General features: G+C 41.6%; 1 protein-coding gene across 4 annotated transcripts; it reads left to right on the top strand.

The window, feature by feature from the left end:
- Positions 1 to 18884, top strand: KLF5 (KLF transcription factor 5). 4 transcript variants are annotated; one of them, XM_072344656.1, is made up of 4 exons: positions 1 to 405; positions 1769 to 2639; positions 3695 to 3754; positions 16935 to 18884. In XM_072344656.1, exons 1-4 carry the CDS (start codon positions 190 to 192, stop codon positions 17111 to 17113), a joined length of 1326 nt encoding a protein of 441 aa, XP_072200757.1. In that variant the 5' UTR covers positions 1 to 189; the 3' UTR covers positions 17114 to 18884. The 4 variants fall into 4 exon arrangements, with proteins under 4 accessions (XP_072200757.1, XP_072200763.1, XP_072200773.1 ...); XM_072344662.1 differs by lacking the exon at positions 16935 to 18884 and adding an exon at positions 11223 to 11307; XM_072344672.1 differs by lacking the exon at positions 16935 to 18884 and adding an exon at positions 5880 to 6016.
- The last annotated feature ends 5718 nt before the right edge of the window (positions 18885 to 24602 follow it).

The following is a 24602-nucleotide window of genomic DNA, read 5'->3' as shown; positions in this document are numbered from 1 at the left end:
TCCGCGATAGACACCCGCCGCCAGGTACAGGCGGAGGCATTGACGACGCCCGAGTGGATGCGCGGTCGGGCCGGGGCTCGTGGTGAGTGAGAGCCGAGCAGCCGCCGCCCAGCCCAGCGCAGTCGCCCGCGGGCAGAGCCCAGTGCCGGGGCGGGCAGCCCGCCCGTGCCGCACCGCAGCGCCCTGCCCATGGCCACCCGGGTGCTGACCATGAGCGCCCGCCTGGCTCCCATGCCCGAGGAGCCGGTGTTCGCGCAGCTCAAGCCCGTGCTGGGGGCCAGGGAAGCGCCCGTCTTCCCCGGGGAGGACCTGAAGCAGCAGCCGCCGCCGCAACCGCAACAGCAGCACCCGGGGAGCGGCGGAGGGGGCGGCGGCGCGGCCCTGCCGGGCGAGGAGATGGTGCAGGTAGGAACGGGCGGGACGGGGTGGGGCCGCGCCGCGGGTCCGGGCCGGGCGGGCGGCTCTGGGCAGCGAGGCGGGGGGGGAGCCGGGCCGCTCCTCGGCGGCGTGCTGAGAGCTCCGGCTGCTGCCCGTGCAGTTGCCCGGTGGCAGAATTAGAGCGGCCGCCTGTCCTCCTCGCCCACGCGGAGAGTCATGTTCGGGGAGCGGGGGGGGGGGGTGGTGGTGTGGGGGCGGCGGGGACTTCCCGGGACTTTCTGCCCGTCCCGAAACGCCGCTCGGGATCGACTCCACTGCGGACAGCTGCCTGCCTGCTTGCCGGCCGCCCTCCGGCCCGCGTCGTGCCCCTCCGAGAGGAGCGGTCCCAGCTTCAAAGCGGTCCCGCTGTAAGCGGGGGGAGGCGGAAAGCAGCCTGGCGTGTTAGGGCAGATCCAGATCAAAGCGAGGGAATGCGTCTGTGTTTGTTTGTGTTGTTTACTGGTGGGCTTTGAAGAAACGTCCTGAAAGCCACTTAAAGCAGGGGAGGCTGTTTATCAGCCGCTTTCTCTTCTCGGGTGCTAGCCGGGTCTGGAATGAGCCCTGACGGGGTGAGGGGGAATGCCGCGTTTGCCCACTGGTGTTGCTCGGCACATGCCTGGCCGATGAGTGTGCGGGGTCAGGCGCTGCCGCCCACGGATTCCCCGGCACCACTGCACCGGGGCAGCGATCCCCGTAATTACAGAGCTGTCGGGACCCGGGCAGAGCCGGGATGTGTTTATCTGCTGTTTGCTGCTGTGCCGATTTCTGAAGTGTTAGTGAGACGCTTTTTGCGTAAAGGGTGCGCAAACATAACCGACCCGTCTTTCTTTTATTCGGCGTTATTTATACCTTTACGCTTCGGTGTTGTACTTCTAATCGAGCGCCTTTCTTTTAAGCACGAAAAACCCTGGAAGCGCAGGAATCGGGCGCGTATAAATATCGTTTGAAGTTTTAGCTGAAACAGCCGTCTGGGGATGTGGCTTCCCAGAGTTCGCATTTCAAAGCGGAGCGGGTGAAACCGATCGGCAGCGACCTTGTTCGACAGCAAATTGCGAGGGCGAGATCTGTAGATTAGGCCGGGGCCTGTCACTTCCCCTTGTGGGGCTGTCTTGTAGACTTGAGATGAAAGCTTGCCATGGGCTGAGGCACGCGATGGGTCTCGGCACCGCTCTGCGTGAGCCGCACCCGCCTTCGTTTTGCCTCGCCGTTCTCAATGGCGTTGGTATCTCCCTCCGTAGGTAGCTTGAAGCTGGCCGGAGAGCACTGTTCTCTGTTTCCCAACTCGCGCTGTGCACGTGCCACCTTGTTTCACAGCCAGTCATGTGGGCTATCGTACGTTTTGTTTTTGCAGACGAGGTGTGAGATGGAGAAATACCTGGCGCCTCAGCTTCCACCGGTCCCGGTCATCTCTGAGCATAAGAAGTACAGAAGAGACAGTGCCTCAGTTGTAGACCAGTTCTTCACTGACAGCGAAGGCTTGCCTTACAGCATCAACATGAACGTCTTCCTCCCTGACATCAGCCACCTGAGAACCGGCCTATACAAATCACAGCGGCCCTGCGTCCCCCACATCAAGACCGAGCCCGTCACCATCTTCAGTCACCAGAGTGAAACCGCTGCCCCCGCCCCTGCCCCTACCCAGGCCCTCCCCGAGTTCACCAGCATTTTCAGCTCTCACCAGACCCCTGATGTGAACAACATTTTTATCAAGCAGGAGCTCCCAACCCCTGATGTCCACCTCTCTGTCACACCCCAGCAGGGCCAGCTTTACCAGCTCCTGAGCTCGCCGGACCTCGACATGCCCAGCACGGCTCCTCAGGCAGCCGTCATGGACTCCCTTAGTAGTGTCTCCATGCCGTCAGCCATGTCAGGCCTCAACACCCTCTCTTCAGCTGTCCCACAGACTGCAATGAAACAGTTCCAGGGCATTCCACCATGCTCCTACACGATGCCAAACCAGTTTCTTCAGCAGCAGGCCACCTACTTCCCCCCTTCGCCCCCCAGCTCAGAGCCTGGCAGTCCAGATAGACAAGCAGAGATGCTGCAGAATTTAACCCCTCCTCCATCATACGCTGCCACTATAGCTTCCAAGCTGGCAATTCACAACCCGAATTTACCTGCAACTCTGCCAATAACTCCCCAGAACATACAGCCAGTCAGATACAACAGAAGAAGTAACCCAGATTTGGAGAAAAGGCGCATCCACTACTGTGACTACCCCGGTAAGAAGCATGTTCCAGGCAGTCACAGCTCTGGGAAATAACAGAGTGTGAATGCTCATACACTAGGCATAAGTTATTTTCTTTACTATACTTAGAACCAAATCTTTTTTTGTTGAAGTGGAATTTCTCCAGCATCTTATTCTGTGTGGTGTGTACTTACATTCTTTAAATAGTGCCTATCATTTTCTGCATGTCGTTTTTACAGTCAAACTCCTGACCTCAGCTTACTGTGTTACAAAAGTTGTGCTTTGTCTTTTTAAAAACAAAAAACCAGACTAGACGTTCATCTTTAATTAGGGTCTGTGTGGGTGTCCAGCTCATGTCCTCGCTTCCCTAATACCTGTGGTGAAGCAGAAGCTCAGCTTGATGCTTTGTCCTCTGGCAGTTGAGGCAGTGGCTGTACCTCCCTTGGTACAAATAGGGAATTCATCTGCTTAGCTAAAGCCATTAAAGTTACCTTTGAAAACTGCACATAAGAGGGTAGGCTCGGAAGGAATTTATGTTGCCCTGAAAGAACCTGACTCTATAAGCCATTCCTTCCAGTAATATGTGATCCCAGATACAGGGTGCTCACACCACTCTGAGCACAGTGAGAGTCACAGCTCTTGGTTCTCTCTCCCTATACAATTATAAGTCACAGTAATGTATCGCCCGATCAGTGTGATTAATGCATGAAATGGAGAAGTGAGACTGAATCCTAGGTGAACTGGCTTTAGGAAATAAAAAAAAAAAGAAAAGAAAAGAAAAGAAAAAAGTAAGTAGAATTAATGATTTATGGAGCAGGTGTTACCATATGTAGATTTTAGCATTTATTGTTTTATACTACACTAGAAAGTAGGAACTCTCCCAGAAACATATATTTTTCTTTCCTATGTAAAGCAATGTCTTTCTGTATTAAGTTATACTTCTGAATGGTTATGGTGCCAGAAGGTGGTAAACTTAAATGCTTCCAGATAGTACCTCAGCACAGAATGAGGAAGTTTAAGCATAATGTGGAGTGTTCCTGTTCTCCCTACTGAAACATTTCTCTTCCTTCTTATTTTGTCTTGTTTTAGGCTGCACAAAAGTGTATACGAAGTCTTCTCACTTAAAAGCGCACCTGAGAACTCACACGGGTATGTACTTGCTCTCACTGTCTCTTGCTCATTAATGGCTTATATATCTTTGAAAAGGCAAAAGTGTTTGATCCGTCATCTTCTCCCCACTTCTGCGGAGTGGTGTGGGATCAGGTTGGCACTTGAGAAAAATTTCAGGTTTGGTCCACGGGAAGAACAGCTTTTTTTAATTCTAAATGCAGTGTTCAGCCTCGTACAACCCAAAACTCAAAATTATAAGAAATGGGAGTACTGCTTTCCCCCCAAAAAAACTTCCTATGAACAATGAATTCAGCACAGTAAACGTTCTGAATTTAAAGATTTGTCTACATAGAGATTTTTTTTTCCTGATTTGAGTCTTCTCTTTTAACCTGTTGAGAGTTACTTAATCTTAGATTTTTTTCTTCTTCCAAAATGCCATGAAAATTCTCAAGTCATCTCCATTTGCATATTATTGTTCCTATTTGTTTGTTTTTTTTTTTAAACAAACTGTTCCACAGGTTTTTTGTTGTGGTGGTTTTTTGTCTGTTGAAAGTCATTAGAATGAAGGAAACGAAAGTGCAAAGTGTGCGCGTGTGTTACATTCGTTTTTATATCTTGATCGGAGTCTGTGTGCAGATACTGATACAATTGCAGCTTCTGGGCCTGCTCAGGACAGGACAGGGCGTTTCTTATCCACACACACAGGAGTCCAGCCTTCAAAGTCCAGCTGTTTAGACACAGGAGTTCATAGGGACTGCTCCTAAGGGTGGACTTGTGTAGACAAAGGGCAGGAGGAGAGGAGGTAGGGGGAGGAATGCCGAGAGCTCCCCAAGAGCACGCTTGGAGCTATTAGGACAGTTCTGGGATCTTACTACAAAACTAGCTGTGCTTCAGTAAGAAGACAACTGTTACTTTACAGTAAAAAAGACAAATACTTATTTATTTGCCAAAAAGAAAAAAGGAAGGGGGCTGCTACCTGTGTTTTTTAAAATGGAGTATGAGCTCGGTCTCTTTTGCCTGCAAACATCAACTTAAAGCAAAGCAGAAGTCGCGCTTCAAGCAGTTTGCTTATTGAAGCAGGCTGCCAGCACTAAGGTTGTGCTGTTCAAGTAATGAGTTCTCACCTAAGTTTAAACCAAAAGTCAAAGTAAAATTTAACATGAGCTGTGATCCAACAAAACGCTTTTCTGTCTCTGTGGAAACAAGGCTTGTGTTTTCAGCTAATCTGAATGGATTGTTAGGTTATCGTAAGAAACTGAGTATCTCCAGGCTAAATGTTACTATGGAAATTTTGTTTTGATAAATGAAAGTTATCTGTGTTGCACTCACATTTAAAAAAAAAAAAAAAAAAAAAAAAAAAAAAAAAGAAGAAGAAGAAAAAGTTCTAAGCAACTCTACTGCTTTAGTTTCATAATAGACTAAACAAGAGCAACTTGGTTCTTTGATACATGTGGTCACTCATTACTGACTGGATTAATAAGAATATTTTTGTGAGACTATAAACCTGAGAGAGTATAATACTGTTGGTCTTTAATAAATAACCTTTAAGTGGTGTCTGCAATTCAGCCAGCAATTGAGTCCGGGTTCTGAATGTCACTTCTTATTACACAGTTACTAGGAAGAAGATAAAAAGGCAAAGTTCTCCAAAAAATGAGCATTATTTGGGCATCATTCTGTACTTTCCCTTTTTAACATCAGTTTGTATCTTTTCTTTTTTTGTACCTTGAGTGCTAATAACTTCATAAACCCTGAAGTCAATGTTTGCGTGCGCAGAAATATATACGCCCCTTAAACATACTGCAAAGGGTCACTAATGTTTATTGTTACGTTCACTTTTTTACATATAGATGTTTGACCTTAGAAATGTGGATTAATGTGCAGAGGTCAGAGAAGCTGATGTATTCATGGAAGCAAGAATGTTGGAGATAAAAATCTAGTGAATTTAAGCAAGCCTGGAATACAAAGGGTCTTCTAGGGAGGTGAATGAAGGGATAAACTGTCTGAAGCGTTAACATGCAAGAATGCAAGTCCGGATCCTGTTACCTGCATTATTTCAGAGTTTGGATTAGTTTAGCTCTTTTGAATATTCATTTAATACTTGAAGATTTCTAGTACAGATTGTAATCTCTTAAGATAGGGCTGAAACGTGTCTGTTTACGAGCAGGATCTCTGACGCACCGATACCACATAAATCAATCAGCTGAAGGTTAACATGAATGGAAGCGATCTCGGGGAAACCGGCGGAGTTCCGCTGAGGGCCCTCGGGGCTCTCTCAGGAGTGTGGGGGGATCTCTCTACCTTGCCTTAAAAGGGGAGGCTTGGTGCTAAACTTCAGGGAGGTGTTTCTTTTGTGTATACAGTCCACTGTGCGTGCACCTTATCCCTTAGAACTGTGCATTCATGCAGTGATACTGAGTTTTGGTTATAATTTATTATTATTATTTTTAAGACTCTTGTGAAGCTCTTACCTTCAAAGTCTGAAGTAATTGTCACGTAATCCATTTTAATAAAGTTGTGTGTGATATTCTTGCAAATCCCTTCAGGGATAGCAGACCTGTTTATCTGGCTAAACCCGTTCTTTAGTAATCATGGACCACTGAAGTTGTTTTCTCCTTATTCTTAGTTTCTTAACAATACCTTTCAAAATTGGCTGCAGTCTCTCTCTCATCACAACCCGTCCCCGCCCTTCTCAGCAATCTGTCATCTTAAAATAAAAGAGCCTGCAGCGAAGTTTGTCTGCCATTAAAAGTCAAGACAGACCTTATGGTTTTCCTTTTGTATTGGAAAATCTCAGCCTTTTCAAAGTATTTATTTAGCAGTCTTTCTCCTCTGAATGGCTTTCACCAGGTCTAATAGATGTTCTTTGAGAACAAACTTCAGGGAAATGTTATTTTTGATAGGTGGAATGTAGGCTGTAGTCTTTTTATTTTTCATTTTTTTTAAATCAAATACGAACACACTCTTAGACTTTTGCATTTGACTAACACTAGGAAATGGGCAAGAGCAAAGTGCCATTCTCTTTTATGTATTTCTTGCATATTTACCTTGCAGCAAGTCAGATAGCATAAGCTGGTATGTAATGGAATTATGCTAGATGCCATATTCAAGCTCTCCGACATTCATACAGAGAAACAAGGTTAATATATGTGTTTCAGCTGCTGGAGCAGGCATCCACTTTCCTTTCTCTAGATGTTTTAGTCTTTGTAAATTAGGAAGTAAGTTCTTGTTGTTGATAAACCGGTAACGCAAAATGTGGAATGTACGCAAACGTTCAGCTGCTGTGGAGAAACACAGCTTTGTGTATCCATCTCTGTGCAGTTGTGGAGCAGATGTCCAGTAAGTTTGAAAAGCTTAAACACTTCAGAGTGGTATCTTAACTTGCTGTTAGTTATTCTCAAGAATGAGTAGGACAGTATTCAGCATGCTGAAATACCTGTTGGAGCATCTGTCAAAATAGATTAGATTGTTTTTTTTCTACTTCTCAAACTGGGGATTTTCTTTTTAAATGATTATACCTGTTAGTCATGGAACAAGTTTCATAACTTGTATTGTGCAACTGGTGTATATAATAGGGGGTGTTATGCATTTATTGCAGGCTGTCCAACATGAAAACTACTTTAAGACACAGGCATAACAGTTCTGTGTCCAACTGGAAAAGCGTGCCAGATGTCAGAGCAAAGCATTGTGTATTGTAGATAACCTCATTAGATTTCTCCTTTAATGTATGATATATATATATATATATATGCGATCCTTTAGGACTGTGTTTTGTAAAACTTAAACCTGTTACATTTCTTTATATAAAGAAATTTGGGACTCTAGAAGTCAAGTCTCTGATATGCGGACACGTGGAATACTGTACCTGTGACACTACAGCAGAGCTGCTGGCTCTGGGGTGTTTTTTCCTATTATTTCTGTAAACAGCTGCACACTTGAGAATTTTGTATGGTTTTTTAGAGGAAAAATCTGTCATTGTTTTGAACTCATCAAGGCACTGAGGGCATTTTCCAGCTGCGTACTGGTTTTCCGTATACAGAGTCTTCGTACAGGCATGTTCTCTGATCACATGGTTGGTTTGCCATTAATAGTTTCTAACATTAACTGCATAACTATTCCGTCTCTATCTATAGATCTAGTTTGTATTTGGTGATGGGAAGTGGAAGCCGAGATAACTTGAGAGAAATGGCATTTCTCTAAATGAGATGCACTCAAAATACTTCCACTGGCCCTAGTTATTTCAAATGCTGCATTGGCATGGGACAGCTGCTAGCTTGTGTGGTTCCTCAAGGTGTTAAACACTTCCATGTAGATCCAGAGCTGTTCTGTATACACCAGATTTAGAACCAGTTGTGTGCAGTAGACATTAGCAGTCCTTAGGACTCCGTGTTCAAATTTACTGTAGCTGTAGATCAATGCATGTTAAGTGGTACCTTGCAGAACTGCCCAGAAACTCAGGATACCCATTGTTTAGGGGGGGGAGTACAAGTGAGGGTGGACCCTACCAAAAAATGAAAAGCACCTCACAAAAAAAACGAATACTGATCCCAATCCTGAAGGGTTGGTGAAGGATTTTGCGTGTGTTGTACAAGTGGGGAACTGAAGCTCCTTGAAGCTGCCTTGTTCATGGTAGCAGCTTTCTGTGTCTGTAGCGACACTTTATCCTGGGGGGAAAAAAAAAAAACCTTTGAATCATGAAAATAGCTATTAAGTAAGTACAGATTCTGTTTCTTTAACCTGTTGAGTGAGTCAGTTGCACTGATTACGCTTCAAGGAGATGTCAGTAAATGCCATCATTGGTAGAGAGAGTAAGGAAAAATGGAGGAGAGTTAAATAAAATTGTTGACAAAGTGCATTAAAGTGCAATATTGCTAGACACTGCTAGAGAATATGTTGGTATCTTTTATTTATGAATTCTGCTAAATCCATTAGTTGCCTGTGTGAGAAATGGAAGCACATTATTTTCCTGTGCAAACCACAGTTTAAGGGAAAATAATGCATTTTTCAAACACTTTGTGGATGATTGCAGACCTTTGGATTAATTGATTCAGCTCTTTATCTGTAGTCATAACCTAAACGAGACGTGCTTGAATGCGTTGTGCTTTTCTGGGCAAAGTCTTAGCAATATAATCCTAAATTTTAATTAAGTATTACTGGCCATTCACATCAGTGTCTGGCGCTCAGTTTTTCAGATGCGGGAATTAAATTCCAAGGTGTCAGGTGAGGGATACTTCTGTTAGATTTGAGATACTTAAAAGAAAAGCCTAACATTTTCTTTTTGATTAAAAGCCTAGAAAGTCCCTTTAAGCATGAAAGCTTTAAAAAAAACTGTTGTTTCTGTCAATTGCTCCCTGAGAGGATTAAACTTCAGTTCCAGGATATTTGATTCCTGATAAGGAAACTGTTGACCTAAGAGACCGGATTTAAATATAGTTCATTTTGAGACCGCCCTACATACACGAATATAGTCCAAGATTCACAGCAATTGCCAGCGATTAAAATTTTCCATTATTTGGTTAGACATTCCTTTTTGTAATTAATTTCTGAGCATGACTTGGACAATTGACTCCCGGTTCCACCGAACGTGTTCTGAGTAGCGTTGTTTGTTGTTTGTTAGATGACCTGTACCTCCCACTGGTGAAAGATTAGAAACATGTAAGTAATGTCCTAGTTTAGTCTGAGTATCTTGGTAGCAGCATTCCCGTCCTGTCAGGCTGCATTATTTATATTCAGTGATCTCTAACAACTCTGATTAAGGACATATTAAAACCTTTCATTTTGGCAAGTGTACAGCGCTTCGCTTTGAATTAAAATAGCTTTAATGTATTGCTTTCAGTTTTTGTGTGTGCATACAGTAGATGGAAATCTGGAAGTCTACAGCAGGTTTAATGAATTCCACTTTAAGAGCACCTCTTATCTGGCTACACAAGAGCCAGTGTTACTGGTGTGAGAGCTAAAGAGCTGTTCTTGCACTGCAGGCGTAGATGAGGACATGTGTTCTTCAGCAGAGCACAGAACTCGTAGATGCGGCCATGCACCCCAGATGGCATGGATTTCTTATAAACCTACTTAAAAAAATTCCTTTCCTCTGTTTGCATATCTCCTTGTGGAGAGACCACCTCTGTTAAGACAGAATGTTATGCCAGAAAGAAAATAAACCATTTCACAGGCCAGTCAAGATTCCCCAGTAATCCTTGAACTGCGCAAGACAACACTTAGAAAAATAAGAGTGCTTCAGCCATTGCCGGGAGCTCTCAGGGGATAAGGCCTTTGTGTGGCTGTAATCAGAAATTGAGTGATACGTAACTTCTTTTTTTTTTTTTTTTTTTACTGTCCTCTTTGCTTTACCAAACTCTTGTCTATTTTTCTTCTCATGCTTTTGTTAGAAAGAGATGTAATACTGCTTGATTTGTCAGTGATGGGATGTAAGAGGAGAAACGACTGTGTTACAGAATTCCTAAAAATCCTGTTTTGTTGTTAAGTAGTGGTCACCCGATAGCCATTACTGTACTAGGCACAGACTTTTATCACGTTTTTAAATACACAGCATGTGTTACGCATTTGTATCACCAGGGGACTGCTTTTTTTCAAGGACTATATTTATTTCATCACTCAAAAAATAAGCTAGATTTCCTTCAGCCTCTACGTGTGCTCTCAGCCTTCTAATCCCTCTCTGACTTGGACAACACAGAGAATTTCAATGCGCTAAAGAGCTTTTAAGCAGCTGAGGGATTTTATTTATTTATTTATTTTGAAATTTCAGCTTTCTGTTCTTTCTCTGAAGAACAACAACAAAAAACTGCCTTAAAAATAATAAAGGACAAAAACCCCAAATAAAAGGCCGTTTTTAGCAGTGACAGCTTAGTCAGCGATAGAATGGGGATCTAACTAGGTAAACTTTAAAAGCTAGAAGCTTCTTTTGATTGAGAGCAGGATACCCAACCAACCGCTTTCAATTCCAGTTAGCCAGGAAGAGGCAGGGGTTTAAAACAGTCATGCTATAACCTGGAGTAAATCTATTCAGGCAAAATAAAATAGAGGGAAGACTTAACTTTTTGAAGACTGTAGTATGTCAGGAATCGAAGATGTGGAAAAATGTGAAAGCAAAGATGTCAGAAGCCTTTGTAATAATCTGTTTTAACATGACATGGAAGTTTCTGCACCATGCTGTTTGTACCAGTGATAAGCTTCTCTCCCTCCTTGGTATCACGCCTAGTTGAACATTTTTTTTTTAAAGCCGGGCACTTGCTGCCACAGAAGCAGTTCTAGAGGAACAAAGTGTTGTGTGCTCCAGCTGGTTCTGAGTCTCGATTCAGAAGCCAGGCCAGCTATGCTTCGGCTAGGATTACCTGTTGTCTGGGCTTTCTGGGGCTAGCGTTCTGCTATTGTCAGACATGTCCATCTTCTAGCTCCTGAAGAGGCAGATGCCAGACAGTGATATGGCACAAAGAGAGCCAAAACGTGTTGTTTTTGTCAGTGACTCATGAACGCAATGCATGCCTCTCCACAGAACTTCAAAGGGGTCCTTTCCACACCCCCTACTCCAGCATCAGTTGAAAACAGTTCCAGACAGAACAAGAGAATGGAGTGTTTCATCTCCTGGCCAACTCTAGTGCTTACTCACATGACTTTGTCTTCTTTTCCCTCCTGTGTTCTATTGTAGCTTTGAAATGTGGGACCTTGGGTGCAATTGTCCCTTTTTAAGTCACTTGAGTCATTATGCATGATTTGTCAGATGTGGAGGCTTCTGGCATTCCCATGTATTCTATTTGGTGGAGGCTTCTTTATGCATAGTTGCATGTGCTTAGATGAGTCTCCTGTACTCTTTAAGTAGTTGACTGGGTTTGGAAATCTGACCCTTACTGTGTACAACTTTATATTTTAAGAAGGCTGTTCTAGTAGGGAATTACAGAAATAAAGTTACACAGCTTCTTCAGTGGAGTAAGGAAGTTTACTTTCTTGTTAATGGAGTAATTCATTGCTAACAGAGATTTTTAATGATTCTTTTTCCCGAACAGTATTTTATAAAGAAGTACCTTCTCAGGATGCAGGGAGACCTGATTAAAGCCTTTTAGTATCTGAAGCGGGGTTATAACAAAGCAAGGGACAAACTCATTAGCAGGGTCTGCTGTGATAGGACAAGGGGAAATTGTTTCATATTAAAGAAGGTTGATAGGTTGATACAGGCTTGTATATAAGAAAGAAGTTATTTACAATAAATTGAAGTGAAACACTGGCGCAGATTTCTCAGAGAGGTGGTGGATGTCCCTGGAGACATTCAAGGTCAGGCTGGATGGGGCTCTGAGCAACCTGCCTAGTGTAGAAGCCCTTGCTTGTTGCAGGGAGATAGGACTAGATGGTCTTTAAAGGTCCTTTTCAACTCAGATTACTGTGTGATTCTTGAATAAGGACTGTAGGATAAAGGATGTCCTCTGAGTGACCATCACCCACCCTATGGGTGGCACCGTACATAACCCGCATGAGTATGGCAATGACAGTCACTGCCAGTAGGTAGAATTAATGCTAGAAAAGCACTTAGTCTGTTTTTTTAAACTTCTACAGCTTGTAGATAAATTAAAAGAAGAGTCAGCATTGGCTCGGTGGTCCAGATAATTTTCATGAGATATTGACAAGGATCCTAAACCTTAGGCTCTACGCTGGTCTAGTTTAGCTGTTGAAGTGGCTAGCAAGATCACCATGTAAAATGCAGGTCTCCATACATCTTTTTGACATCTTTGCAGTCCTAGAGCATTATAATTTATTTTAATTTTTGGGGGGTGGACAAACACATTAGAAGAAAAATAGTCTCCTTTCAGGTTAAACTCCCTTATCTCTTGTTAGGTACATTCCGTAAAAGAGCTTCCAAACTAAACATTGGTGATTAAAATTGCAGTGCTCAAGTACAAGCCTGTTTCTCATGCTCTACACATTTATTTTTAAAACTGGAGAATGGATACATATTAGCAGTTCAAGAACTTAAAATATATTTTGTGATGCATAAGCCTAGCAAAATATTTTAAATGAGTGATACTGGAAGGAGGTTATGCAAAAATCCAATTAAACTTATGAAATCCCTATCCTGTTGAAGTATAATTTAAAGGAAAGCAGTTCTGTTTCCCAGAAGTGCTGTGTATAATATTTCTGGCTTGGGAAGAAAGGGTTGGAGTGTGCTATTTGGCTAGAAATCGGTACCAGCTTCCTCCATGGTGTTTTAGTTGAACAGTGTTGACATTCTAACAAATCCCGTGGAAGCTCCCCTGAAGTGGAGGAGTTAGCTGTTTTCTTGCTTTTACACTGAAATATCTGTTTGATACAGTGATCGTGTTCCAGTAACCGAGCTATACTGCATTCATATTTGATGGCCAGTGGCATTCTTGGTTTAACACCCTATAGAAGTTCTAAATTGCTGGAGGAAAACCAAGCATTTCTGAAACTTTACAGCTACTGTATTTCACACAATCATTAAAGTAAACAAATCTTACATTACTATGTAGCCAATGAAAATAGTGTATAAAGGGTTCAGTGTCCCTTGTTGTGTATACTTGTGTTGTTGGGTTTTTTGTTTTTTGTTTTTTTTTTTAAATAAACTCTCAAAGCCAGATTTCTCAGAGCTTTAAAGTCAGCACAGAAGAACGTGGGACCACTTCAGAAAATATGTAACATGAGGCTTTTTTTCCCTTGCCACAGGAACTTAAACCAAATTCTTATTTCTGCTCAGTGACAAAAAGCATGTGTATAGATTGATAGAGAGAATACTAGCAGCTAGTTGTTCTTCTGCTTTCTTTAAAGGAGTGAAAATAACCTCCACCTTCTTTTTCTTGCTTTCCTTCTTGCCCAAAAGGAAAACATTTGAAATTGATTCAGTTCTTAAATAGAACTTTCCAGCGGAAACTAGCATTACAAACATAGATATTCAGTATTTTACCCCTAGGATTTATTCAGAATAATCTGGGCCTCTATGCTGGCGCTAAAAATAAATTTTCCAGTTCTCACTGTTAGCCAAAGCAGGGGTTAAAAGCAACATTCTGGCTTTAATTTCCAGTACATAAAAGCAACACTGTTAAAACAATCTGTGTAAGGCACCCCCTTGTTCCCCTGGGTGCTTCCTCAGGCATTGTTCACTTCAGCTCAGGTCTGCTGCAGTCAGCCAGGAAGGAGAAGCCAGGCTTCTCTACTTGTGCTGGTGCTGCACTGCATGACAGTGAGGTGCCAGTGGCTCTTTCAGGACTATAGCAGCATTGATAGGTGAGGGGACCACTGCAGTGGGGCAAGCTACGTAGTTTTCTCTATAGGAATTCATCATTGCCTTTGAACCTGTTGGGTCCAAGAAGTCACATGGTTTACTGCTGTCCTGTCTTCTCGCTGTTTATATGCCAGGAGTCTACACAAAATGTATTGTCACAGATGAAAAACAAGATAGAATGGGAGGACAGCAGGTTTTTGTTTGATCTTTGCGTCAGGTGCTGCTTACTAGACCGTTTTGAGACTGCTTTTTCAGTAATACAGTGTGGTGCGGCACTCGTTTTGTTTCTATATACCTTGTATCACCAAGTCTATGAAGTATGCTTTCTGTCTCCTGACTGTGTTCATTCAGTGCTTCATTCCAGATAATCCAGGTCTTCTATTTGGTAAGAGCTATTTCCCCACCTTCTTTACCATTTCTTAGATAGCCAATGTAATTCCATAAATTGGTAAACAAGGCAGGAGAAAACAGAGCTGACTAAATCTCCAGGTAGTCCAGGTGGGGGGATTACAGGGATGGGATTTATAACAGTTTTAAGTGAAAGTTTTTAAATACTGGTCAGAAGCTTTTAATAGTGTCGTTTTACTGAGACTACTCTGGATTTAGGTTAAAAAGTTAATTCTAAACCAGGTGGAGACATTTGATTAGATGAGCTTAGAGCCAATGTAGAAAAAAGGGAATTGTTTTTGAGTTGAGGTGCTTTACATGTAAGAGTAACACTTTTGTGCAACAAAACACAAAACATTCTCTGAAGGCCTCTCTAATGTTATGCTTATGGAACAGCAGTGCAGTCTTTTACAGACCTCCACGTGAATTAAAGAAAAACTTAGTTTAAATACACGAAGGATGACAAGCATACTACAAAGGATCCTGCTCTGAATAGAGACCTTTGCTGTCATTCTACCGTGAAGTCTAAATGTGTTATCTCAGCTGACTTCTCTGATGTTAGAAAGGCTTTATGTACTAAGCTTGAATGAGATTTGTATTTTAACCTACAGTATATGTGGAGCAAAAAAATAAATATATCCTGTTTTGTAGGTCATTCCAGTCTTTAGTCAGTATCAGGAAGAATAAACTCAACTGTGACACAAATGTGCAAGAAATTGTGATCTGATTTACCATGTATCAAATAATTTTGAACTATGAAAGGTGATTCCAGTCCCCACATTTGTTGTTTTCTCAAGGTTTGATATTATTCCACTGCAATTTCAATAAGTCCTTTGCTGTTCATGCAAAGAGGTGGTGATTTGTTTGGCTGGTTAGTTTTTCTTGTAGAAGTCTCATTCTAGTTATGAATACACTACTGATACGAAGTTACTTCCCCATGGCAAGCAGAGAGCTGACTCCACTTCTAGCAGTAGATGGAAAGTTCCTGCTTACTTGAAAAGAAGCAGTAGAGACTCACAGACAAAATATATTTCATAAATTCATTTAAATTACGATGTAGAGTCTGTAGATGTTCTGATGTTTTTCTAATGGTGTTCTTTGCAGAAGAACCAGATGTCAGAATACTGTCTTATGTCTCTTTTCCACTTGCTAATGTGGCAGTAAACCAGGGAAGAGTACAAGTTGCTCCATAGTGCTGTAGGATTGAGGCTGTTAAGAGTAAAGGTCTGGGACCAGATGGAGAAGGAGGTCTTTAAGCCACGGTGGAAATAATTTTTTTGAAAGCTCGTCTTCATCTGATTGTGCTCCAGTTTGCTGTTGAGTGCTCAGATAAACTTGGTTTTCTTTCTCTTTGCCAGAGTCAAATTGATATAAAGGATATAGATAGCAATTGACTATGCCAACTGAAAGGTGTTTTTGTCAACCAGCGTCAACCAATATCCTATAAATAGGTAATCTTAGCTTATTTATTTATATGAAGCTTGCTTGTATGGTGACATCATGTCCATACCAGCTCCTGAGCAGGTGTATGTCTAACATGTAAAGTTCTCTTCACACAGAAGTCATCTTGACTTTGTGGCTTCATGCTTCTCCCATTTCAACAAACAAATCTATAAATTACAGACACGCTTCAAAGACCCCATTTATAGTTGTAAAATGAATGAACACATATATTTTGGGTACTTGAGCTAGCATATGCAGGACTAGCAGGATACTTCAAAGTAGCATTCAGAGTTTCTTTAGCATAACAACTTTTCAAAGATGCCATGCTCCCTCTGCATCGGTACAGCCTGATGGAAACAGCAAGCACTTGCCACCTCTGCAATGTGATTATTTAAGCACCTGATGGTAGGCATTTAATTCTGAAAACAAGGACTGGTCTCTTAGATGCTTTCTTCTATATGTAGCTAGCTGAAAGCAGAATACCACAAGATTTTATTGCCTCTGACATTTTAGAAAATATTATCCCAGTTGTATTTGAAATACACTGCACCTTTGTTCGTGCTTCAGAAGACCTTGAACCAATCTATACGCTACAAAGAATCTTTACAGGAATCTTTCTTCCTGTTTCAGGCTTCTCTTAAAAAAAGCTCAGTCTAACTTAAATTATCCTTTTTTAAAAGGTGCAAGAATAAGTTACAGACAGGGCCAGCTTGTCGTGTGAGGCTGCTTTCCTCTCTGCTCCCTTTCATACTGAGATGAATGCGAGGAGCACGTTTCAGTTTCAATCAGGATTTTTTTAAGCTTCTGTTCATTTCTCTATCGTAACTATCTGATTTGTATAAGTAACCAGCTTATGTTTGAAAGTTTCTTCTTTCTTCTTCCTGATGCCATTGTAGCCAAGTATTAATTTGCAGATTTTCTGAGCAAAAACCTCTGAATAAAGAAAGGGGCTGTTCATTTGGGGCTTACAGAAAATATTGTTCGTTTGGGGCCTACAGAACATGTCAGCGAATCATTGGGAAACATCAGATTTTTTTTTCTGTTGTAATTTCCTTTAAATTGAACTGCAGCATCACTCGTTACAACCTCATGTGGGCTCTCTTCAGAAGATGCACAGCTGACGTTTCTCTTCCTTCTGTCTGATTTCAGGTGAAAAGCCGTACAAGTGCACGTGGGAGGGCTGCGATTGGCGATTTGCGCGCTCTGATGAATTAACGCGCCATTACAGGAAGCACACCGGGGCTAAACCCTTCCAGTGCGCCGTGTGCAACCGCAGCTTCTCTCGCTCCGATCACCTGGCTCTGCACATGAAGAGGCATCAGAACTGAGAGCCATAGTTGTTGCCGAGGCCGTTCTGTATCTATGCAATTTCCTAATGACTGTCGACCTACAACTAAAATTAGCTTAATTTTTGAGGATGGATTATCCATTTAAAAGAAATCTCAAAACTGGAAAATGTATATTTTGTATATTTATGCAGAAAAAGGGAAGACACTGTATCACAATACCAGAGTGTTCAAGTCATTTGTTTGCTCACATGGTGTATATGGCTTTAGTCAGCAGGTTTCATCTCTTTACAAGTATTATGTCTTGACACATGGCAGCATTACACATATATTTTTTTTCTCTCTAGGTGTTTTGACCAAAGCAGTGTCATTATGGTGACGATGTTTAGTAAACAAATTAATGAGAGACTACAGATGAATGGACACAGTGGAAAAGCCATGCATTGTAATCTGTCAGGGTTTTACTGGACTTGTTTAGTACTTGTATTTTTTTTTAAATGTTAAGTTGTTCTGTGGAGATGAAATATGTAGAAAAATTCATAAGCAGCCATAGAACAAAACTTTTTGTTCTGTATGTTGCATGTTTGCTATGACAAAGATTTTGTAAATATGCAAATCAGCTTTTTAGGGTTAAAACAAAAGTTTTCTAAGAATTATTTGGAAAAAAAAAAACAAAAAACAAAACAAAAAAAACCACAGTTGTTTTACATTTGTTAACACGGCACATTTACACAAGAAGTTACTTAAATACCTCTCAAACCAGTACCAACTTAGCTTCATTTCTCTTGAGAGAAATGAGCAAGGCATTCGGATGTTTTGTACCTGTTAACTCAGATGGTGTGCACTGAATATTCAAAGCAGGATTTTGTTTTCAAATTGCTTAAAAGGGTAAAACATTTAAAGTGAACTGGAAAGTAAACGTTGAAAGCTTAAACGGGGGGGTAGTTACAGTATACAGAATGTTAAACCTCTTACTATAAGCTAACCTTAGTATCACTTTAAAAAGAAGGATTTAGGATGCAATTTTCATATACGGACATGTTAAGCTGGTTCAGCACCAGTATGATCTGTTTTCATGTGGACATTGCATGTAATTTACTAGAAGGTAAAGGATACAGTAATTTTATTTAAAATTACAGCGCAGTTTAGTTAATCCACTGTTCAAATGGATACACACGGGGGAAAATTAACTGCTGACAAAGGTAGCTGAAACTCCACTGAAGTCAGTGAAGTGGTGCCCTTTTATGCTCACAGTGACTTTGATCCACAGTGTTCAGCCTTGAAACATTAAGTGAAGGGCCAAAGATGAGGTTAGACTGTGCAGGATTTGGCCAGGCAACAGGAGAAAACGAAACAAACCAAGTAAAAGTGTCTGGAGTTCACAAGCTGTAATATTAAGCTGTCAACCAAAGGGTAGAATAAACAATCAAAATACCAAAAAAGGGTCTTGCAGGAAAACCTAGCGTTGTGAAAACTGTTGTTTGTCTTTATTTATTTGTGGTATACGATAGACTTTTTTTTAAGACAATTTTACATATACTTGATAAATTATAGTTTTGTTTGTTATAGTTAGAAATGTTGCTCTTATTGTAAATAGTTGACAAATGATGTAAATAATTTTCTAAGGCTTCAAATGTTTATACGTGGAAACACATGCATAAATTGGTTGCTGTTTTGCTTCTTTTGCCTCCCCCCTACCTTATTTTTGTATTGTGGTATTTCCTATGCAAATGTTGGAGCAAACAGCTGTATAGTTGTAGAATGTTTTGAGAGAGAATGAAATGGTTTATATATAAAAGACTTTTTTTTTTTTTTTTTTGCAAAATAAAACAAAGTGCCTAATGCGCGTGTGTGTGTTCTCTGTAGCTCTTAACAATTATAAGTTTTGTGTTTTCACAGGATGAGCTGGAAATCACAGCAATATAAAGCTAAGAATGGCCATTCTTCATAGGAGGGATTGTCTCTTTGGAAAGTACCTTGCCCTTCTGTGTCCAGCCCTCTTTAAAATAATAAACGTGAAAAGATTATTACTTCAGGGTGCTTCTCCACCACTAGAACTTCAATAGAAGTGTGCAGTAGCCTGAAAATAATTCCAGTAGTCCATCCACAGACACGTAGCTGGAAAGGAAAAATACTCATGGCATGTATACAAGAAGTATAGGAGTTCTTTTCTACTCTCAAAATGGGTAAAAGCTGTTCACACCCATCTGGTATTGCCCAAAAGTACTTTCTCCTCCCAAAGTCCCTTTCATGTCCCAGAAAAACAGAAGGGTCCCAAAGAAGTCTTATTCAATGTCGTGTGTCCTCGTCCTCCCCCCCCCCCCCCCCCCCCCACAGTCCACATCTCCTTTTCAGTATTTCTTATTGGAAGGTAGAAGTATTGTTTGAGCTAGAAATTCAAGTTGATGTGCGTATAGATCTGGGGTTACAGTTGTCTTCCAATCCTTTCTGATAAGCTTAAAGAAAATGGGCATATTGAACTTCTCAAAATAAATACATCTTACGACTCATAAAAATTTTGATGTAATTTTTGTTTACTATTCCAAATTGGTAAATTAACTATCAACTTACTCAAAATTCACACAGAAATGGTTCCACACACAAACCAGTTCCTCCTTTTTGAAAATTCCTAGGATAGTCATCAGTAAAGTCAGTGAAATCCCAGTTAATTGCCAAGATAACCTGCCTGCGTTTAACCTAACTCTGAACAACCACAAATGCTAAAGCAATGTTTTGGAGAATATGGAATGTAATTCCCAGCAGCATTACTGCTACATTACCCCTTTTTGATCCACCAATTAAAAGAAGTGCTGCATTTCTTTAGAGTTTTTCTGCTAGGAGTGGAAGTTGGCACTGCGTTCAGTAATCACTCATGTGCTGTCATGGCAAATGAGAGTTACCAGAGCTTATTTTCCTGAGCACAGAGTGAAGTAAATAACAGCAGTGTTCCAGGCTATTCGGTGTGCCAAGCCTGGCCGCTTCAACTCAGCCCAAATAGCTCATGTCATGTTTGGGATTGGATGGGCAGCAGGTCTAGGAGCTGTTTTGGTCTTCTGTGGACGAAGACGGTTCTTGTTTCTATGTTTCCCATGCCTGTTCTCAATGAGGGCCCACTGATTGCATGGTTTCGGCCTCTGAAATTGCTTCATACTATTAGATGTTTCTCTTGCTCAGCTACCTGGTTGCATAAACCAGCTTAATGGGTCTGTATTAATCTTGAATGAAAGGCCATAATTATGTCCATCTACTTCAGCAGCGTTTAGCCTAACACAAACAGAAATGCACACAGCAGACTCATGTGCTGGAATACATTACAAAACTGAAAGCAGAGAAGCTGGCTTTACTGGCAAGTGCTACGTCCCCAGTATGTGGTGTTAACAGTTGAACAGCACAGCCAATCTCAACACCAGCCAGAAAAGGCTGCATTGCCACAGTTCCTGCCTGCTCATTGGAAGCAGGTGGGCAGAGTCCCCTGAGGTACTGAGGCAGCTCTCAGATCCAGCTCTCAAATTATCATTCGACACTCAAATTATCATTCCACGTGAAGAGGGAAAATCCAGTTGGCAAACTGGATTTTCCAGTGATCATGTGAAAGCCACGCTGTCTCTTCACTGGGTTCTGAGTTCCTTCCTGTGGTTTTTATATTAGTTGAGGGCCTGGTCCTCAGCAGAGGTGCTTCTGTGCCCACATGGGGATCCTGTGGCTTTCATTACATGGGATCTTCTCAAGGATCCTTTTAATCAGCTCTGTAAGGTGCCACCCATGTGGCAATCCTGTGGCCTTTGCTACATGGGAACCTCTCAAGGATCCTTGTTGTACTCAGGTCTGCAAGGTGCCATGAGGCTCTGCCATGCTGTATAACCACAATAATGGTTTTGCCACTGAACTTCATGAAAGAGAGTCCAGCTCAAAGAGTGACTAGTATCTAGAAGAATGTGGTGAATTACTCATGTGCTGAATAATGTATCCTGGCACTTTAAGTGTATGAAGGCAGGGGGAATTTATTGGCCGCTGTAAGCAGGAGAAGCAGCCCAATGGGTATGCTTTTAATAAAGTGTCTTGCATGCTTTGCTTTTGTTTACTTATTCCTCTTCTCCTTTACCACTAACCATTATGTTGTTGTCATCTGCTGTGTTTCTAGCACCCCCACAAATGCTTGTTGTTGGGGATTTGGGATTTGAGCTGATACAGGCCATTGTAGAAACTCATGGCAGACCAGGCAGAGAGGTCTACAAAGTCTCATCTACAGTGGTTCCAAAGATTTATTTGATGTTGGCATTGTGCTTTTTAAAAATAGTTACTGTTTATATATAAATATGTATGCAAATATATATTGGCATGTGTGTATGCATGCTTGCTCACTTGAATATTCAATTTAATTCTGACTCCTGGCAAATGCTTTTGATTCATGGTAGTGAGTTTCACAGGGTTAGCTGAGGAGGGGAAGGAGGAGGATAAAATGCATATTTCTACTCTTCCTCACAAAGTTTCTAAACAAATAGAGAAATTTATGTGTCTATTCTCCTTGCTGTGTATACATACTGAGGGAAAACGCCACAATTAAATTCAGTTTCCAAAGAGTAGGTTTTGTCCTTATGTCTTCAAAAAAATTTGGGAGAAAGTGAGAGTTGTGCAGAGAGGGAAGGGCATTCACATTACAGCAACAAAACTAATTAGGAAAAGAAACTTTTCAATTGGTCAAGCTAAAACTATGATTTATTTCTATAGAAGAACCTCCACACGTGGCCGCAGACTGCATCCTGGAATGTAGTTTTTGGTGTAGCTTGTCAAAGCAGAATTCCTTCTCTCTCAGCTTTACTTTTCTTTCCAGGTCTCTGCATATGCCCATTTCTTCTGCCCATCCATCTCGTGCTTAATTCATATTTCTCACTGCTCCCAAAGCTCTGGCTGCCCATTGGTCCAACCCAGCCACCAGCTGAGCACCAGCCCTGGCTGTTCCTGCTTGTGCTCCTTTTCCCAGCCAGAATATGAACCTCACTTAGCTCAGGTTCAGCAGTGGTTGCTTACACCATTTGAAGACAGGGTAAACTGCAGGGAATATAGAGGTAGACACTGTGTGCAGACCAAGAACTTGGGAAATAAAACATGGAAGTGTGACATCTTTTGTCTCTTTTCCACAGTTTTCTGTCTCTTTCTATTGTCATTTGTGTGACTTTCATTCTTTGTCTCAGGCCATAAAATGCTGGCAGAGGAGCAACAGTGTTGAAGGAAGAAGCTGTGAACCTGGACAGAAATACCTTCCTTGTAGTTCACTTCTCTTCTTGGCACAAAGAATAACAGCATGAATTGTTTATTTTCTGCCTGTCTCCCTACACTGTATTGTATAACCGGGGCAAACTTCCTTTTTTCTTTATGTACAGTGCTTGTGTCAATACACAGGACATGACATAATTATGTGCATAACAACTTTTGCACCCAGAGACTTTTTTTTTTTTTTTAATTCATAGGGCTCAGGAAACTTGTGAGAGCGTTCTCCTTACCATGGGACAGGGCAAAGGCATGTGATGCCAAGGGGGATTCTCACAGCTCAAAAATATTCAGCTGTTCAGTGCAGAGTCATGAGGTTTTCAGCCTTGCTTCTTGGGCTGACCCCATTTTTCTGTCTTACCTTTTTTACCATAGTACAGTAAGCTCAACGGCTTCAACTACAGGAAGCTTTAGGAAAATATGGTTTGCCTCTTTCTCAAGAACTGAGGAATCATATTGGTTGATTTGCCATCTTTTCTGCCTGGGAAATCAAAGTCTGAAGTCTCTTCTAAATAATATCCCCAAAGGCCATTTTTCTTCCCAGCCTCAGTTGTTGTTTCTGTTTATACTTGTTTTGTTTAGTTGGCTATTGTTATTGTGGTTTGTCATTATTTCCAGCCCATTGGGGTGGATCACTAGACCAAAAAAAAAGGACAAAGTCACCCTCAGAGGGACTCAAAACCTAGTCTCTGCTGTCCCAGGTCAATACCAGAGCTGCAAGGTTGAGGACTCAAACTCTCTGCTGCTGTCTTTTTCCAGTCCCACACATCTTGTGTTCTCTGCTTCTCACTGGTCTGGCCTCAAGGAGGATGAAAATAAGCTCTGTTGTACCCTCTCTCTGACTCCATATAGCTCATGAACCGCTGAATCTCCTGTGAAGTCGGGGATGTTTGCTTCCAGCTTTTTCAGGATGACAAGGAGTGGATATCACGTTCCTGGCCACTGGAGATTGGCCTCTTTCATTTACTATTACTTTGTGAAGAAAAAAAAAAAAAAAGAGCACCATCTCGAAACCCCTTCAAGGTAGGGGCATTGCAAAGGAAAGCTGCAGCAACCTGTGAGAAGTCTCATTTTGCACACATGCAGAAAATGAGTCAGAAAAGCATCTTTGACATTAAGACCTCAGGAGGATTTAGGCAGGACAATACCTAGTTTCTGGATCCTGATAAGTGATAAGAGTGACCTGAATCCTTAACAGCATGAAGCCTGAGGCTCTGCTGCATATCTACATAAGCACAGCTCAAGGACCATGAGGAATTTTAAACTCATAAATTCATGGGCATATAGAGCTTAACCTGTAGGGTTAAACATTGGAAGTATGAAAGTCTTCTGAATTTTATGCATACATTACACCCCACTTTAGGTGCTAAATCCTTTTGGGAGGGGATTTTTTGCTTCATTGAAAAGAAGCAATGTGCAGCTTTGGTAACTCACATGGTTGGGGAAGGCTTGAGAAATCTGTTTCTGTAGATTGCGTTGTCACCAGAGCTGGGTCTGAAGTCTGAGTCCATAGGAGCTGCCTACTGCCTCGGTGTCAGTGGTGCAAAAGTGGCACCAGGTGTGCAACACCAGCATTTTGCAGGCGCCTGGGCACCTTGTACACTTTAGGCTGGATCAGGAACTTCCATGGCTGATTGAAATGGCATAATGAAATAAGATTTAATTTGAAAAAAACTGCTGCTTTACAATTTGACACAAAAGACCTAAAGTCTGAGCGGACTGCTCTCAGGGAGCTTTCACAACAAGTTTCTGAATTTCGGTCTTTTAATCCACAGTGTCTCCTGAGGCCGAGTCTGGATTTTGTACTTATGAAGAGGTTTTTTTTTCCAGTTTCGTTCAAATACAGCAGTCTCCCAAGAGCAACATTTTAGAGATTTTGACTGTGGAAGATGGCAGAACTCTTGCAAGATTAACAGCATTTGCTCTATAGCCAACTATCAATTAAAAACTTTACGTGGTTCAAAACATTCATCTACATTCACAAACTGCTGGTAAGAAAAAGCATAAGTAATGTGCTCAGATAATCTTGAAGTCAGCTTGATTTGTTATTTTTATTCTCATATTCTCAGCTAAATAACAAAATAGTAGTTTTCTTACACAAATATTTGTATGTTAATGTTGAATTTACCTGTGGCTCCCCCTCCACCCCAAAAATTAATAAATTGTTGTTTTCCAAGCACTATATTTGGTGTTGTTATCAGACTAGAACTAAAAATCATTCCTCCTTTGAAGAAGCTCAGACAAATGGGTAAGCCAGGCAAAA

The sequence above is a fragment of the Excalfactoria chinensis genome, chromosome 1 (genome assembly GCF_039878825.1).
Source record: "Excalfactoria chinensis isolate bCotChi1 chromosome 1, bCotChi1.hap2, whole genome shotgun sequence".
Lineage (NCBI taxonomy): Eukaryota > Metazoa > Chordata > Aves > Galliformes > Phasianidae > Excalfactoria > Excalfactoria chinensis.
The sequence above is the reverse complement of the archived record's forward strand: the minus strand, read 5'-3'. Positions and strand labels throughout refer to the sequence as shown.

Bases quoted from the DNA above. Each gene is read 5' to 3' on its own strand.
- KLF5 (XM_072344656.1), top strand. From the start codon at position 190: ATGGCCACCCGGGTGCTGACCATGAGCGCCCGCCTGGCTCCCATGCCC. The intron at 406-1,768 runs GTAGGAACGGGC...TTGTTTTTGCAG, and splicing joins CGGGCGAGGAGATGGTGCAG to ACGAGGTGTGAGATGGAGAA. The intron at 2,640-3,694 runs GTAAGAAGCATG...GTCTTGTTTTAG, and splicing joins CCACTACTGTGACTACCCCG to GCTGCACAAAAGTGTATACG.